The following is a 16383-nucleotide window of genomic DNA, read 5'->3' as shown; positions in this document are numbered from 1 at the left end:
ATGTGGTTGCTGGGAATTGAACTCAGGACCTTTGGAAGAACAGCCAGTGCTCTTAACCTCTGAGCCATCTCTCCGCCTCCCACCTAGATGGATTCTTTACTTGACCCTCCCCTTCTGACTGCTATTCCAGTTGCTTCCAGCTCCTTTTCTACCCATCTGCTAAAAACAAAGGCTTTCCAAAATCTTAGCTCGTTTGTTCTTTTTTGATTACATATTGCCTTAAAGACATCATCTGTTCTAGAGATTTCATCTTTATGCATGTCTATGCAAATCTTAAGCTCTAGGATCATATTCTAAACTACATGCTAAATGCTCAAGGAATGCCAGCTTGTCCCTTTACCAATGTACTTTTTCAAGGGCATACTGGACCTTGGAATCTGACTTTATTTGTGGCATGTTTTATATACAGACAAAACCCTTACCATATTTAATTTGCTCTTATTAGTTTATAAAGACCATGTGTTTGTGAGTTGTTAAACTCTTTAGATTAAAAACAAAGAGGTAAACAAGGTCCCAAGCTCTGTGACAAAGAGCGACAGTGCCCATAGCATGCTCTGTACTAAGTGGCACTGAGATGATCTACTGGGACAGTAAGATCTGCTGAATATATGTATATTTTTATCTGCATGAATATATGTATACCACACGTGCCTGGTGCCCCTGAAGCTGAAGTGCAACAGTTGTGAGCCCCCAAGGGAGTGCTGGGAACCAAACCCAGGTGCTCTGCAGGAGCAAGTACTTTCAACCACTGAGCCATCTCTCTAGCTCTTAGTCAAGAATTTTTGTTTGCTGGTGGGATTTTTCAACTTAACTGTTAAATTATCTGGCCCGGATAATGGTCTTCACCTATGATATAGTCACATTAATTATTACAAAACCATTTGCCAGACAATAGGTTTCTCTAAACTAGGCTTGTTACCCAATAGTCAATTAAAATGTGGACCTCAAAACCTCGTCAGAAATGTATCTTAAGGTGCTCACTTCTGCTGCTCTTATAGCACCTAGCCATGTTAGTGAACAGTAGTAATCCTAGCTCATAGTCGCTCAATCTACTAAGAATAAATGACAGCGAGTGCTGACCTCCAACATTTATTCCACCCCTGAGGCTTGGAGACCATCAAGAAAGATAAAGCAGAAGGAAGGTCAGCAGATGAGAATAGCTGATAAATGCTATCTTCAAGGCAGGGGGACAGCCATCGTAAACATGCCTCCACAGAAGCACTGGACCTGCAAGGAGGAGCTCCTTGGTAAACTACTGGACTTTGAGGAACTTAATATGGTCAGTTATGTACCCACCAGGTGAACCCCACCAAACTCCTTTATGGACAAAGACAGTCCTGATTAAAATCAATGGGTCACAAAAGACATGACGGTAAGAATGGGGCATGTAGGGAAAGATGACAGGGATGGGGGATAAAGAGGGTGGGAGTGAGAGTAATCAGAATGCATTGTACATACAAGTTTGACCCTCAGAGAACAAACTTATTAACAGTGGAACAAGTGTATCTTAAGTTCCAAGTGTGATAAAGACACCTTGATTCTTAATCTGAATATTCTTCCCACTTAAAATTATAAACAGAGAAGGACGAAGACAAATAATGAGTTAGTAGTCAAGGTAAGTCAGCAGAGGAACAGTTCTCTAAACAGCAGAAACATGGAGACTCCCTCTGTGATGGCTTCCAGTGCTGTGGACTGTTTGGTGCCAGCAAAATGCCAACTGAGCCTGTTTACTGACTTCCAAACAAGTACAAAGCCTCACTGTACTGTCCCAGTCAACACCAAGGGACTGCAAAAACTCTAGGGAAAGTTCAAGGTCAGCCATTCTGACACCAAACAGAACCAGGTACAAGTCCACCCACAGCTCTAGGATCAGGCCCTAGAAGAATAAGATGCAATTTTCCAATGTCTCCCTTGTAAGCAGTGTTATTCGCCATCCTAAACCCTTGCTCAATTTGTAAAATTCTGCCAAGCAATATTTCACTTAAAACAAGAGAGATGGAGAATTACGCATCAATTTCACAGGATAGCTAACTATCCACACAAAAAAAGAACGGTTTGTGTAACTTGTTTTCTACAAACCTAAGCTTGCGTTTCTCATTTAAAACAAAGAAGTCATGCTTGATCAAAGCAAGCCTGCTAAAAACTAACACACTGGCTCCCACGTGAAAAGATGGCAGGATAGACTGCTGCCTTATTTTGGGCTCATGGAAAACAATTTTCTTAAATCCTAAATGGATTTACATTTATTCAAACAAGTACTTACTGATTTCACTTTGGTGTTTCAGCCTACGATCTTCTGACCTAAAATTTCCCTCCACGCTTTGTGCAAATTGATCATTTAAAAGTGGACTGGATGGAACTGTTAGGAATACTTAAAGAGTAACTTATAAGAGCAGTAAGGACTTGTTGCAGTTTAGGGAACGCTACAGTTGCACACTCACTCAAAGCACTAGAAGTGCCAGAAATAAGATCACACATGTTCCAGAGGGCCCTAAAGAACCTTACACAAAATGAAAGAGATCAATTTACTTCTTGTGGCTATGTAGGCTATGAGCAATTCCAGCAGACTGGACAAACTAAGAGTCTCGTGGGAAGGAGGGAGAACGAGAACACCCTCACTAAGTAACAGAAGACAGCGCAGAAGCAAGAAAGCATGAGTAAGAGTTGCTCAAAGAATACACTCTTGTTCCTCTTGACAAGAGTGTGGAATGAATGTCACAGAAGAGCTGAAGTCCACTCTGTGGCTAGAAATACTTAGAGACCAAAAGCAAACTGAGTCCACAGCCTTTATTACTTTTTTTTTAAAAGTCAAGAAATGACATTTCTTTATTCTTCTGGAAAGTTTCCTGCTTTTACCACTTTGCTGTACTGACAGTGGTTAAAATTTCACATCAAATTCTATAAACTGTACAACCTTGAGCAGTAACCAACAAAGACTACATGGAAACCAGCAGAAACATGTTCTCATACAAGGCTTCTCTCTCCTTAAAAAGTTGTACTTACATGTGTTTGTGTGTGAGGCATAACATGGCACAGTGTCCTTGTGGATGGAGGACGGAAGACAACTTTTGGGAGTTGTTTTTTTCTTTCCAGTGTGTGTCCCAGGGAGTCAGGCTTACACAAATGCTTTTGTTTACCCACTGAGCCACTGACCCACCCTTCATTTTTACAATGAAAGGCTTTAAAATATAAAAGGCAAGTAAGAAGAACAGAGGCAGTACCACCCACCCCATTCTTGTCACTGCTGCAAGTTTTTAGCTTTTGGGGGCTTCTTAACACACTTCTCCTTTGCTGCCTTGTTTCTTATGTATTACTATGTGTCCCTTTCCCCTAAAAGTGCTGAGCTTCACCAAGAGCCTTAAGGAACAGGTACATTTCCACGAGAAGAGGAGCCTGGGGGTGGATGGGGAAGAAGCAGTACAATCTTAAGATGCACAAGCATAAATGGGCAGGAGAAAGCGGGAGTTACTAAGCCATACTAGCTACCTGTGCTCACATTTCCTTTCCTTGTTCAGGTCTGACATAGGTATTACGTTCTCCATCTTCAAAGGTGACTAAAGACTAGCTGAGAAAGGCAGTAGACCACTTTTCAATGCAAAGCTTAGAACCTATTTTGTTATTGTGAAAGTAACACACACACACACACACACACACAGAGGAACTAATAGTCTCTAATAAAAAGCAAATCAGAAAAGACCCAGGAACAGGAAAGGCTGCTTTATTAACATCACTTTTCTTCAGAGCAAGAAGGTACCAAGAAATAAAAAACAACTTTTACTGATTCTGAATAAAATACACGTAAACACTAAGTTTACACTCCAGTCATCTGGCAGTTAAGACTTGGCACATACCTATAATCCTAATTCTTGGCTTGAGGCAAAAGGATGTGTGGAGGCCAGCATGGTTCTACGGTACACGACTCTACAATAAGATCTAATATCTTATTGTAGATGGCGTTCATGAACATCCTTATACCAAGTATTGCAGACACAGCCTACCCTTTAGCAGGTTATGAGGATTACAACCCTTATTATTTATGACCCGCCAACTTTCTGTTCTTTTTAGCTTGCGGTGGATAGCATTTCAAGCACACTTAGAAGATCCAACAGGAAATGAGTAACAGATAAACTGTACCTGGCTAACAAGTAAGATAGGATGTTTCAAGTCACACTAGGCACCAAAGGACTACACATATATATTTAAACAACTTGGTATGTGAAAAAGCTAGCACTCAAAGTATTCAAAGGCACTGCGTCCCAACACCACTGTCCAGGAAACCCGGCCTGCACATTACTCTACTTTAATAAAACACTCCATACGTCACACCTCATCATCTGCTTCCCAACAAGAGCTCTGAGTATTATGAGATGCAATTCTAAATGTGGATGTAAAGTCATATGCACAAATGAAAGAAAACCTGAATATTTATCAACAAGAGAAATTCTTAAAACTAACAAATCTAAGTGGATCAGCAACCACACAACTACACTTATAACAAGTTCATAACATGAAGACAACTCCCTTGCTATGTTAAACAGCAAGGTTCCTTGACATAAAAGACTACAAATTCCCAAGTGTGCGTTAACATACAAAATATGTGCGTGTGTGCATAAGTTTGAAACATACTATTGACTGGCTTTTACCATATTCTCCAAAATCTATATATTTTGAAATGTTTTTCAAATGTATTATTTTTAATCAAGTAGATGACAAACATCATGTATATCTGGGATCTCTTGGTATAGATGGAAACAGCAAGCTCTCTGGACACTAACAGCATCACTGTACCAAAGCAGAATAAAATACTTTCGGTTTTTGAGGCAGGGCTTCTCTGTGTAGTCAGTCCTGGCTATCCTGGAACTTGCTCTGTAGGTCAGGGAACCTCGAATTCTGAGATCTACCTACCTCTGCCTCCTGAGTGCTGGTATTAAAGGCATGTGCCACCACTGCCTGGATAATTCTTAACCTTTTAACTACCTTAAAATTAAAGTTAAATTGTGACCAGGTTAGCCTGTAACAGGAAAGGTATAAAAGGGTATATAAAATGATTTCTTTCAAAGAGGTTCTCAGCATTTCACCAGTAACAGTCTCCCTAGCACAGCTGCAGTATATCCTCATTGTCAAATAACCTCACAGTACACACGCAGTCCCATTCTAAGCGTCGCTCTCCATTTTCACCCATGGGCTCAAAGGCTCCCATTCAGAAGCCTAAGCTCTGACTAGCCCACACACTTTTTAGACACCATTTTTTTTTTTGCTCAACCAGCCACCCCCACCTTGCTTTCCCTACCTGCTCCTATTCCTCTCTCTCTCCACAGCCTTAGCTAATTTCCCATCCCTCTGAGCATGACTGACCTCTTTCTCTCCCCATAGACTACTCAGAATACAGAAAGCATGTAATATATACCCTAAAATTATGTAAATATATATGCATTTTCTCTAGAACATATTGTAATTTGTAAAGAGCAGAAGCTTTGTACACTTCTTTACAGAATATTGCTTTCATGTAAGGCTTTACAGTTAACACAGGAAGCTCACAATACCATTCTCAGTAAGTACATCAGCAAAGAGGGTAGGGTGGGACACCATTAGGTATATGAAGAAAACTTAACCAGAGAGCTTATCCTGCAAGCATGTGGACAAGGAGAGTCTTCTTCCAAAAAATGTCCAAGTTTTTAACGTTTCCTAACTAAAAGAAAAACTTTTCCCCCAAAATGAAGTCAGCATACACATCTAGATTTCTAATTATTCTCCAAGAACCATTGGAAAAATGCTCATTCTAGGAATATAGTTCATTCTAGGAATATAGTAAATAAGCCTGGGGCTTCTTATAGTTTTACAATTAAGAAAATTCTCAAAACAAGACAGACCCTGGAACCAATTAGAAAGCTGCTATGAGCCAAAGCTGAAATAACTGTAACAAGACAGAATTACTGGACTGCGAGGCCATACGTATGTACTTACATGACTGAACAGATGGGAAGAAACAAAATCTCCGCAGACCTCCACATAACAGACAGACCACCTCTCAGCAGCCAGACCTTAGCAAGAGGCAGTGATAGAGCAAGGTACTTATGGTCAACAAGATGAAAGCCATTAGAGATCATGATGCACAGCAAGGTGCGGTGATGCATGCCTATAATCCAAGCAGGTGGAGGCAGGAGGATCAGGGAATAGGCAGAACTATATATATGAGGCAGTGTCTCAAAAAAAAAAAACAAAAAAAACAAACCACAAATTAGTATGTAATGATGGTGCAAATATAAAAATGATTATAAATATAACTTTAACATTATCAGCACTGAAGATCACACCCACACAAACATAAATAGCTTGTGACTGAGGTCTATCTCTGTAAAAAACTTTTCAAACTTGGGTCTATACTATATACAAAGAACTGTAGGTGAAGAACAGCTGCAAAAAAAATAAAGCTCAGCTCAAGTGTTTTTACACTGTAACTAATGACAATGAATTTAGTTAATAAAAGATGTATTTTCAACCAAACATACATTTATTCCACCTATACATTGAAAACTCATACAATTTCTGTGTTTCACAGTAAACTTCAGCTCCTCTAACTACTTCACTATGTACAATGACATTAACCATAGCCCCACCTTTTGCTTCATCCTATATACTAAATAACCAAAATCCCAAACTAGAAAGAAATCTGTACCAATGAATTCATTCAGACTCTGTTGTTTAAATATGACATTTTATATATAATTTGGACAGTGCAATATATTATAGAAAAATTGGTGTTATATTAGCCACAATTTAAAACAGGCAGTGTACTATATATGTAAATAATGATGAAAAACAAAGGTTAAGGCTTTGAAAGAAGGAAAATCTGCAGTACTGTTACTTTATGCTCAAGTGTATTACGTAGCGAGACCTATGAAATAGTTGTAACATAAATCCCCAAGTCAAAGGGCAGGGGTGGCACATACCTTTAATACCAGTACTCAGGAGGCAGAGGTAGGAGGATTTCTGAGTCCAAAGCCAGTGCAAGTTTCAGACAGCCAGGGCTACACAGAGAAATCGTGACTCAAGAACAATACCAAAAATCCAAAATCCCAAAGTCTTACCTCAGGTCTTGTTATCAATAAGGGCTTAACTGTCCTAGTCCAGTAGCTGGCCTAAACATTTTTTACTTTTGTTGTTTTAACATTTTAACATCAATTCTTTCCTTCTAGTATCTTGTATATTGCATACAGCAAGATTTCAGAATGACAAACATTTTGTTCATTTTGGGGAAGTATTTTAGACTGAAAACAGTCAAATTTAGGGCTAACAATGAAAAATGAAAGAGCTTCCTTGCCATCCTCTGAACTACCAAGCTATACTCTAGAGACAATTCTAAAATCAGAAAGGGAGGAGGGGAAAGAGGCGATATGAAAACCTCTTAGAATGTTTAAGAAATTAGACTGGTTTCATTTTCTTTAACATCTTCTTTAATAAGACATTACAGCACATGTGAGGTCCCAAGTGTGTCAGCTAAACATGGGGATGAGAATGGAAACAAGTTTAATGTGAACCCCATTCCTTTGACAACTAACATAAATACAGAATACAAACAGATCAATTCCCTCTCGCTATTTTATATCACCTTTGAAGACAAAACAGTTTTTAAACAAACTTGCCCGTTAGGGAATCTCCAAATTAAATTACAAAGACATTTGAGTTGTTGTCATTTTTCTCCTTACAGTAGATTTAACTGAAACACAAAAGAGGACCATGCTGGCAATCTCCATGCTAACAATGAAGATCCATCAATATTTTCTATCACTGAGTTACAGACTGAAATATGGTGTCTTCAGCTGCTTACAAAACAAGTTAAGTACAAGACTGGAAAGGTTTTATTTCAATTTCACTGTTGAATTACAACAGTGACACAAATGAAAAGAATTAAACCAAAACTTGTGAATGGGCTCTGAATAACCAGTTGTTACTAAAAGAACAGTTCATCTGTGTAAAGCACTTTCAAAAGCTCTAAAATTGTCATTTAACTAGACTGTCCATAAGATCCACAAGAAAACAGGTAAAACCTTAATTCCAGTCAGCAACACTTTAGGAAACAATGGATACCAAGTATGAAAGGCAGGAAATAAAAAAGAAACAGGAGGACTGTACTTATGTGAGGCTGGGGACAGGCTGCTGTGAAAACCACCAGCACTAACGCTGCCCCTTGAGACACCTTCATCCAAACTCAGTAGCACTCAGAGCCAGGTGGTCAGTAAATGCAGTGTGTACAGCAAGTCATCCACAGGTCAGATCTGCAGCTCTAAGCAGCTGTCAGTACTTAATGCTCTTCCCATTGCATCAGTTTCTAAACTTAAACTGAGTTACAGTGGATCTACTTGAAAACTGGCAGAGTTTTCCTTATCCAACTGAGCAAATGTGAACACTGGCCAATTTTAACACTTTGGTAATTCAGGTGGAAGTCTGACTAGACAGTCTTGGATTTTAGGAGCCAGCACTAAGTTTATAACATTACAGTTATACTTAAAAGACAAAGATGTTCGGGAAATTAACCTGGAACAAATCATTGTAATCTTCCTGTTAAATGCAAAAATCCACTCATAAATAACTTAAAAATCTCTTTAAAAATTATGGTTCAATTTCAAATTATAAAGAATTTGAATAATTTGCAAAATACCCATTTATAAGACATAGGCCTTTACAGTTCACACCTGTTCATCATACTTTTGTTCATATAGACTGTTTCATTCTGGCATATACTTCAGGACCCAAACTTTCAGAAGGGCTCATGAGCAACCCTACCAATTTTATGAATTGTATCTGTCGTCTACAATGCTCTCCTAGCTGGCAAGGGAGCCAATCCACTGAACAAGTTTGCATTATGTAAGTTCAAACACAGGAAATGATCAGAAGTGGGAATGACATGTAACTGCAGATATACTGACACAGCAGATCAGCCATTCCTTAACCTGCATCAGCTCCCAATAAAATCATGTGCACGATTTAATGAATGAGTCTGCTCTAGTTTAACAAACCTGCCACTGAGCTGGGAAAGGAAGAGGATTGCTCCTTGCAACACAAGCTGATCAATTCATTTTTGTAATAAGGCAAATAATAAGGAAAGTTAGAACAGAATTTTTAGAACCATTTATCCTGTGATGGTGTAAAATCAAAGCACTACTTTATTAAATGAGTTATTTTACACAATATGAACATCAATATAATTACAATTGTAAAAAAAATTTTATAACAAGAATGGACTGATTTTTCAGATTTCCAAATCAGAGTCAACTGTACATTTACACAGAATTGTCTTTGCATGAAGCCCAAAGGGAACAGCATAGAAATGAGTGTTTCTGTAGCCCCTTTATTTTTGCTGATCAACAGTTTGTTTAAAAAAGCAGCTGCAGGTTTGTTACCTAAGGTCTGAGACAGTAGAAGAGTCAAAGGTGCCATGAATTCACCTGTAAGACATAAGGAAAAGCTTTAGTAATGGCTGAGAAACACTTCAAAGATCTAAAATAAAGACTATCAAGATGGCAGTCCCTGTTGGATTTGTCAACTGGATATTATAGGTAGAAATAATTCTCAAGCATACATGCATATGTACCACTATTTAGAAGGGCCAGAAACCCAACCACACACAAAGTTTAGACTGATAACTTCAAGGGAGTTGCTATTGAGTATGCCTATGCTGTGCTCTATATGTTAATACAGAGAAGCTCTGTCTAGACTGTAAATATAAACATGTAGTCAGTTAATCACTCTGAAGTTCTAGGGAAGACCCTCATACATTTGAAATGACTGTTCTCTTACAGTCTGTCTTTCTTGGCTCAAACCTGGCCAGCATCCACTGAATACCCTATTTTTGGCTATAGTTGTAAAAACCTGAGTGTTTCAAAAGGCATGCAAAAAGAAAGGGTCTGGGGAAAAGGGGCTTTACCAATTATAAAGTAATCTAGTAAAACCCTAACACTATTATTAAGATTTGGTATAAAAATTAGACACAAAGTCTCTGCTAGATACAGAAATTCATTCCATAGCTGAGGAGATAACCAACAGGAAGATCAATTACCTGTAAACAACTTTATGCCTGAACATCAGCCAGTTCTGGAGGAAGTGGAGTCTTAGGGTGCTTGCTCTCAAAGTGCTGCTTGAAGGTCTTGGGGTCTGGCATTTGTGTCTAATTTAGAAAGTGTGCAGAAGAGAACCAGAGTTTATGCAGGAAAAAAATACATGTAACCTGCTAAAAACTTTGAACTTGCTTGTGCTAGACAATTACTGCAAAATGCTTTTAAATTCCTACTGAGAATGCCATATGAAAAAGTATCTTACAAAAAGGAAATCCCTAACATTTCACATATGAAAAGGAACACCACATAAAGTATTTCATGTCACTAACAGCAAACAGAAAGCATTTACTCATTTAGCATGTTATCTTAATTCTCACAGAACCTTAACAGTAACCTTTAGCTTCTACAATCATGCTCATTTTATATGCTAGAGAAACTAAAGCCCACAGCATACTTTGCCCGAGAGCTATGTATGTTTCAGCTCAGTTGTAGGCTCACCTAGTCTCATGTAACACAGAATACAATAATGACTTCCTTTGGCAAGTACCTTCATTTATTTATAATTCAAAACACTCTACTACATAAAATAGGAAATAAAAAGGTTGTTTTTTAACTGGTTTTTTGTTTTGAGTTTTTCAGACAGGGTTTCTCTGTGTAATAGTCTGTCTGTCCTGAACTCACTTTGTAGACCAGGCTGACCTCAAACTCACAGACCCACCTGCCTCGGCCTCCCCAGTGTGTTTTTAAGTTTTTTAAAGTGCATTTTTAGGCTGGGGAGAAGACAGTTGAGGAGGTACAACAAAATCTGGATTTGGATTTTTGGCATCCACATAAAAGCCAGGCATAGTAACACATTTCATAACCCTAGAGTTCCAGCACAAAAACAGAAGGATCCCTACAGCTTATGGACCAGCCAAGTGGTAAGCTGTGGGTTCCGGGAGAGACCCTGATTCAGAACAATAAAGTGGGGAGCACTTTACTGACACCTGATACTTCCACATGTATGCACAAGATATGCACTTGCACACGCACACAAAGATCAAGGTATGTCTTATTACCAACCTAACAAAACAATTGTTTACCTTGCCTTGTCAAAAAAGTCAGTCATTCAATTTCATCATCACTGTTATTGAACACAGTCAAGATACTGACAGTTTAGAGATTTCCCTCTCTTAATGAGAACTTTTCACATAGTTAGGAACTTCTATTTCATTTGTAAAGACTTCAACAGATGATTAACTTCAGTCTAGCAATCATGTCTTATCAAGATCAATTCTCATCCACACCAATCTTATTCCAGTACAGGGCTTAAAAAGTCTCTACCCAGTCCAACCCTATTATGTTTTCCCCTCACAGACAAACAGAGGCTACACTTTAAAGCTGGACTGCCCAGACTCAGGTCCCATCTCTTCTAACTTGCTGGCTCACCTGCAGAAACTATGCAACTCATTTGTGCATCTGCACAGTGAGAATGAGAGCAGCACAACCCACTGGTTGCTGTGTGGATTAAATATGGAGTACACAGCTGTCTCCCTCCTCACACATGGCAAGCACCCCAACCATTCTTTAAACATGCCAACTCTACTAAGAGCCCTCAATGAATAGACTGTGGAATCACATGTGCCCAACCTGTGGACTGGTGGAGATGGAGGAAAAAGACAATTATATAAGCAGCATTACATTCAGCAGCACTGTACACTAAATATACCGACATGACTTCTTTACAACGTCCAAAGTGTATTTTCAGCTCTATGAAGACACCTTCATTCTACACATGGGGCAAGACTTTGCTTTATCCACGTTTTCCCAGCTAGCACTTAAAGAAATGTGCATGGCCACAGGAAAAATGTTTCTCCAATGACTTACAGATGGATTCCTAAAGGAAAACAACTCTTAAAACTACTAGTTCAAATAAACCATCCATTTTGTTAGAGGGGAAAATTTTAACCTATACATATTCACAGGTTAAGAACTGTCTAGTAGGAAGCATTAAATGTAGGGTCCCTTACCCTACAGACTGTGCAGGTATATATTAAGGCAGCTTTGGCAGCAGCCTTTTGGTCATGTCCTTGCTTCTTCTTTTGTCCAGCCTGCTTTTTGGCATTTTTCTGCTGAGACTGAATCTTCTGCTGTCCACGAGCCATATCTAAAAACAGAAGATTAAGCATCAGAGTAACTTCTTCATTCTAATACAGAGCACTTTGAATATAGTAATATTCTCAGAGTTGACTGCTTATCCATTTTATAGAGATGGTTAACAAGGGATGTGAACAGACTTTCAAACTCACACACAATGCTGCTAGATTACAAGTATAAAGCCATTGTGGCAATCTGGCTGGTAGTTGTGTACACTATTACCCAGCATTCCTCAATAGATGTCCAACAGAATCAAATGTATGTACACCAGGTACATACAAGGATGTTCATAGTACCTGTTCTAAAACGAGAAGACAGTTCAATCATCAGTAAAAACAGATAACACACTGAGGAGTGCCAGGCAGCACTTAAAAGTAATCATTTCTAGCCAGGCATGGAGGCCCACACCTGTGATCCCAGCATTTAGGAGGCAGAGGCAGGCAGATCTCTGTGAGACTGAGATTAGCTTGTTCTACATAGAGTTCCATAATAGCCAGGGCTACAAAATGAGACCCAATCTCGGAAAAAAAAAAAGAAAGAATTCAATGCCAAGGAAAAGAAGCTAGGTAGAAAGAAACCATATTGTAGAAAGTTCAAAACAGACAAAGCCACAGTTAAAGAGGTCACTTTGCTATTTACAGAGCAATGACTAGGGAGAGATGATAGAAGAAATTCACAGAATGTTGAAATGTTCTGTATCTTAAACTAGGTAATGATTATAAGGTATGTGCATTTGTTTAAAAACAAAAAAACAAAACCAACGCTCAGCGCTGGGCATGGAGATGCAAAGCCCCTACTTGGGAAGTCCTCACATTCTGGTCAACCTGACCTACAAAGCAAGACCATGTCCCACCCCCAACAGACTCCCAAATTTACTGAGCTATATGCATACCAATTGCCCCCCCATTACTGCATGTAAACCTCAAATATTTGGCACTCCAAAGTTTAGGCTTCCTTTAGCATCTGATTACAGAGGCTATTTCCTCCTCCTAGCATTCACTACAATGACTCACAATTCGCACAACTTTTTAAAATTAAGTGCTGTCAGCTAATCCTCTAAGTGTAATCATAAGGGCACAGCAATTATTCCTTTTAATACTTAGGTTTCATTAAACCTATCCCAATTTTTTCTTAAGAGTTTTTCTTTCCTGAATGGAAACACAAATAACCAATTATGTGTGTACATTCAGAAACACTGAACATTTGTGGAGTCAGTCCATTCTTTCCTTCTACCATGTATGTCCTGGGGATCCAACTCAGATCCTCAGACTTGACAGGAAAGCACCTTCATCTGCTGAGCCATCTCATGGCCAGGCTGCACATATTGTGAGACAAATTAGTGCCCTAGCATAAGGGGCTTTTACAAAGCTGAAAGGTTCCTTCTACTCTTCACTACTGGTGGCCTGGAGTGAACAAAAATGAGTTAAAATAATTGTCATTTAAGAGTTACTTTTATTTTCCTGTTAAAACCAGACTTCTGGTTGAGGCAGCACAAATTAAACCTGTTCACACAGGATCTATGAGAGACCAGTGATTTTGAAGTATATTAAAATCAGATCCTATGCCATTTTGAATAGCACTGTAATTACATTTCACACTCTGAAATCACTAAAAGACGAACTTTACTAAAGAGGGCTGGCCTCTTCTGACCGCAACCTTCACTACTACTAGATTTAAAGTCAAGAGACCCTCAAGTGCTCCTCCCTATCCACCCACCCCAATGGAAACTGAACAAATACAGACTTACTGGACACACTCCCAACACTATTACACAATAAACCCAAAGTCTGACATATGGACAAGATTAATACCTTCCTAAAAAGCCCATCCAGTCTTTCACTATCTACAAGAATGTTCAATAAGCTAGGCTAATATAAGACCTCCATTTTCACCAAAGGCAAATTATCAGCAGATTGTCACAAAAATTAGAGCTCATTCTTGTGTTTTTAAACCATAGTCTTAGGGATTCTAAATCCAATGGCATATTTTGGTTTTTGTTTTGTTCTGTTTGAGAAAGGGTCTCACTATGCAGTTCTGGCTGTCCTAGAATTCAGAGATCCACCTGCCTCTGCCTCCTGAGTGTTGAGATTAAAGGCATGTGTCCCAATGCCCAGCTCCAATGGCATATTTAAAAGTACATTTTTGATGGTGAGCCTTCAATCTATGTATACCTGTGTTTTGAAAACACTCTTAATGTTCCTCTGTCTTACTATCAGAACCCTGCTAGAATATTCAGGTTGTCTCATACATCTTAACTCATACAATATGACTAATTTAGGTGAAGACATTACTTGGTAGACAGTCCTTAAGGGTTTTGTTTGCTTTTTTGGGTTACAAAACCGCACATCATTAATTCCAGGACTTTCCTTTCCACCTAGAAGTTAAAACAGCTATTTTGATAACCTTTTCACGTAGTGTACTGTAAAAACAATGTCATCAGGCAAGCAAAAACGATTTTTAACTTTTGCATTTAGGGCTTCTCCTAAAGCACGACAGAACACCTCAGATTTAACCAATTTTCTTTACCACCCAAAAACAGTAGCAAAAAGGCATGAGCTTCAATAAAGACAAAACATAACACTAAGCAAAGGAGATCTGTTCTACCAGGCTAGCTGCATGAGGGCAGGCTCGTAACTTCTGACAGCACACTGGCACTGATTTCCTTTCTGAAAGCAGAAGTGCAATCGAACCAACCACCTGCTTTCGGACTCACGATTTGCTCTCGACCAGCCCATTGTATTTTCGACAAAATCTTACGTATAAACTGCTCCCTAATTAAGTGTGACAAACTGAAAGGCAACATACCGTTTGCAAACAGTTGCCGGCTGATTTTTAATAAAACTTTTAGCTTTCCTAGGAGGCTGCAAATGAGCTATGAACCAGCAAGAGTTTTTGGAAAACCAAGGCGCTTGAGACGGAGGCAACAAGTAAAGCCCTGGCCCTAAGGGGCCTCTTAAAACGCATCAACTTACTCTCGAGGCTGGGGAGCCAGGAAACGGGCTCACACACAGCAATCAGCCAGAGGAAGAGGCCCAGGCCGGCTCCGCAGCCCGACCCCAGCTCTGAACACTCATTCGGGGGCACACTCCACCCCGCAGCTGCAGCCCGGCCCGCCCGAGGCCCTGGAGGCCCGCAGCCCCGCGCCTGCTCCGCGGGGAGTCCGCCGCCCGCCCCGGCCTCCCGCCGCCGCGTGCCTCCCGCCCCGGCTCCCGCGTCCTGCGGCGCCGCTCACCCGGGCCGGGCCGGTCTGGCGTCCAAGAGACCGCGCAGCGCGAAGAGGAGCTGGGCAGGACAAGCAGGGAAGGAAGGGCCGAGCCCCGCACCGCCTGGGGCCTCCGGCACCAACTGAGAAGCACCGAGCAGAGCCGGGAGCACAACAGCCCGCGCCGCGCACACCCGCCAGAGCGCGCGCCCGCAGCGCCTGAGCCGGAGGCAGGCCCGACACTCGTGCCCGCGCACGACGCGCCGCACTCCCAGTCGCCTCAGCGCGGCGGCCCCGCCCCTCGTCTTCCTGCGGCGGCTTCGCCCCGCCCCTCTGGCGTGCCCACTCCTTTCCGGTAGTAAAGACCAATGGCAGCTCTCCCCTGTTACATAAGCGAGGAGGGGCGGGGCCTAGGACAGGAACTGCAGTGCCCTCGCTCTCCTGTCTCTTTCCCGCCAGCTCTTGGTGCGGCGTCTGCGCTCTGCCGTTCGCCGGCGCTTGACCTCGGGCCAGCGGGCGGTGGTCGGCCGAGTTGCCCGCTAGCCACTTACTCATTCGCTCGCTCACCGGCCTGGCCTCGGTCCCGCCGCCCTCGTGCTTCCCTGGCCAGCCGTGCGCCCTCTGAGGCGCTAGCCGCCCCGGCAGGGAAGACTCGCCCGGGCCCCCGCGTGGCCGCTGCTCGGTCATGACCTCTATCTAGCCAGGCTCGCGGCCATTGTTCTCTCACTGGTTCCCTGCTCAGGGTATTTTGACCTACCCAGGACTTGGACTCCGTTGGAGACTTGAGCCTGATAATCTGGTTAAATCCTAACGGGCCTGCTTGGCCTATGCAGCTAGCTGCTGGATTGCTGATACTTGGGCCACACTTGATTTAGACAACCTGATTAAGAGCGATTGCAATTTTAACAACGAGAACATCTACTGTTGGTTAGAAATGGCGTAAATATTTGTATTCATTGACCGTCTACCTCTAACATGCTGCTTCTCAGT

General features: G+C 41.1%; 1 protein-coding gene across 1 annotated transcript; it reads right to left on the bottom strand.

Annotated features, from left to right (window-relative positions):
* Window positions 1–9141: 9141 nt before the first annotated feature.
* Znf706 (zinc finger protein 706) lies at window positions 9142–15670 on the bottom strand. The gene is made up of 4 exons (XM_021656150.2): window positions 15424–15670; window positions 12065–12201; window positions 10058–10165; window positions 9142–9446 (listed from the first exon to the last, which is right to left on the bottom strand). The coding sequence occupies exons 2-3, from the start codon at window positions 12197–12199 to the stop codon at window positions 10070–10072; spliced, it is 231 nt and encodes a 76-aa protein (XP_021511825.1). The 5' UTR covers window positions 12200–12201; window positions 15424–15670; the 3' UTR covers window positions 9142–9446; window positions 10058–10069.
* Window positions 15671–16383: the final 713 nt, after the last annotated feature.

The sequence above is a fragment of the Meriones unguiculatus genome, chromosome 8 (assembly GCF_030254825.1).
Source record: "Meriones unguiculatus strain TT.TT164.6M chromosome 8, Bangor_MerUng_6.1, whole genome shotgun sequence".
NCBI lineage: Eukaryota > Metazoa > Chordata > Mammalia > Rodentia > Muridae > Meriones > Meriones unguiculatus.
This window is presented reverse-complemented; position numbering and strand designations above follow the sequence as displayed.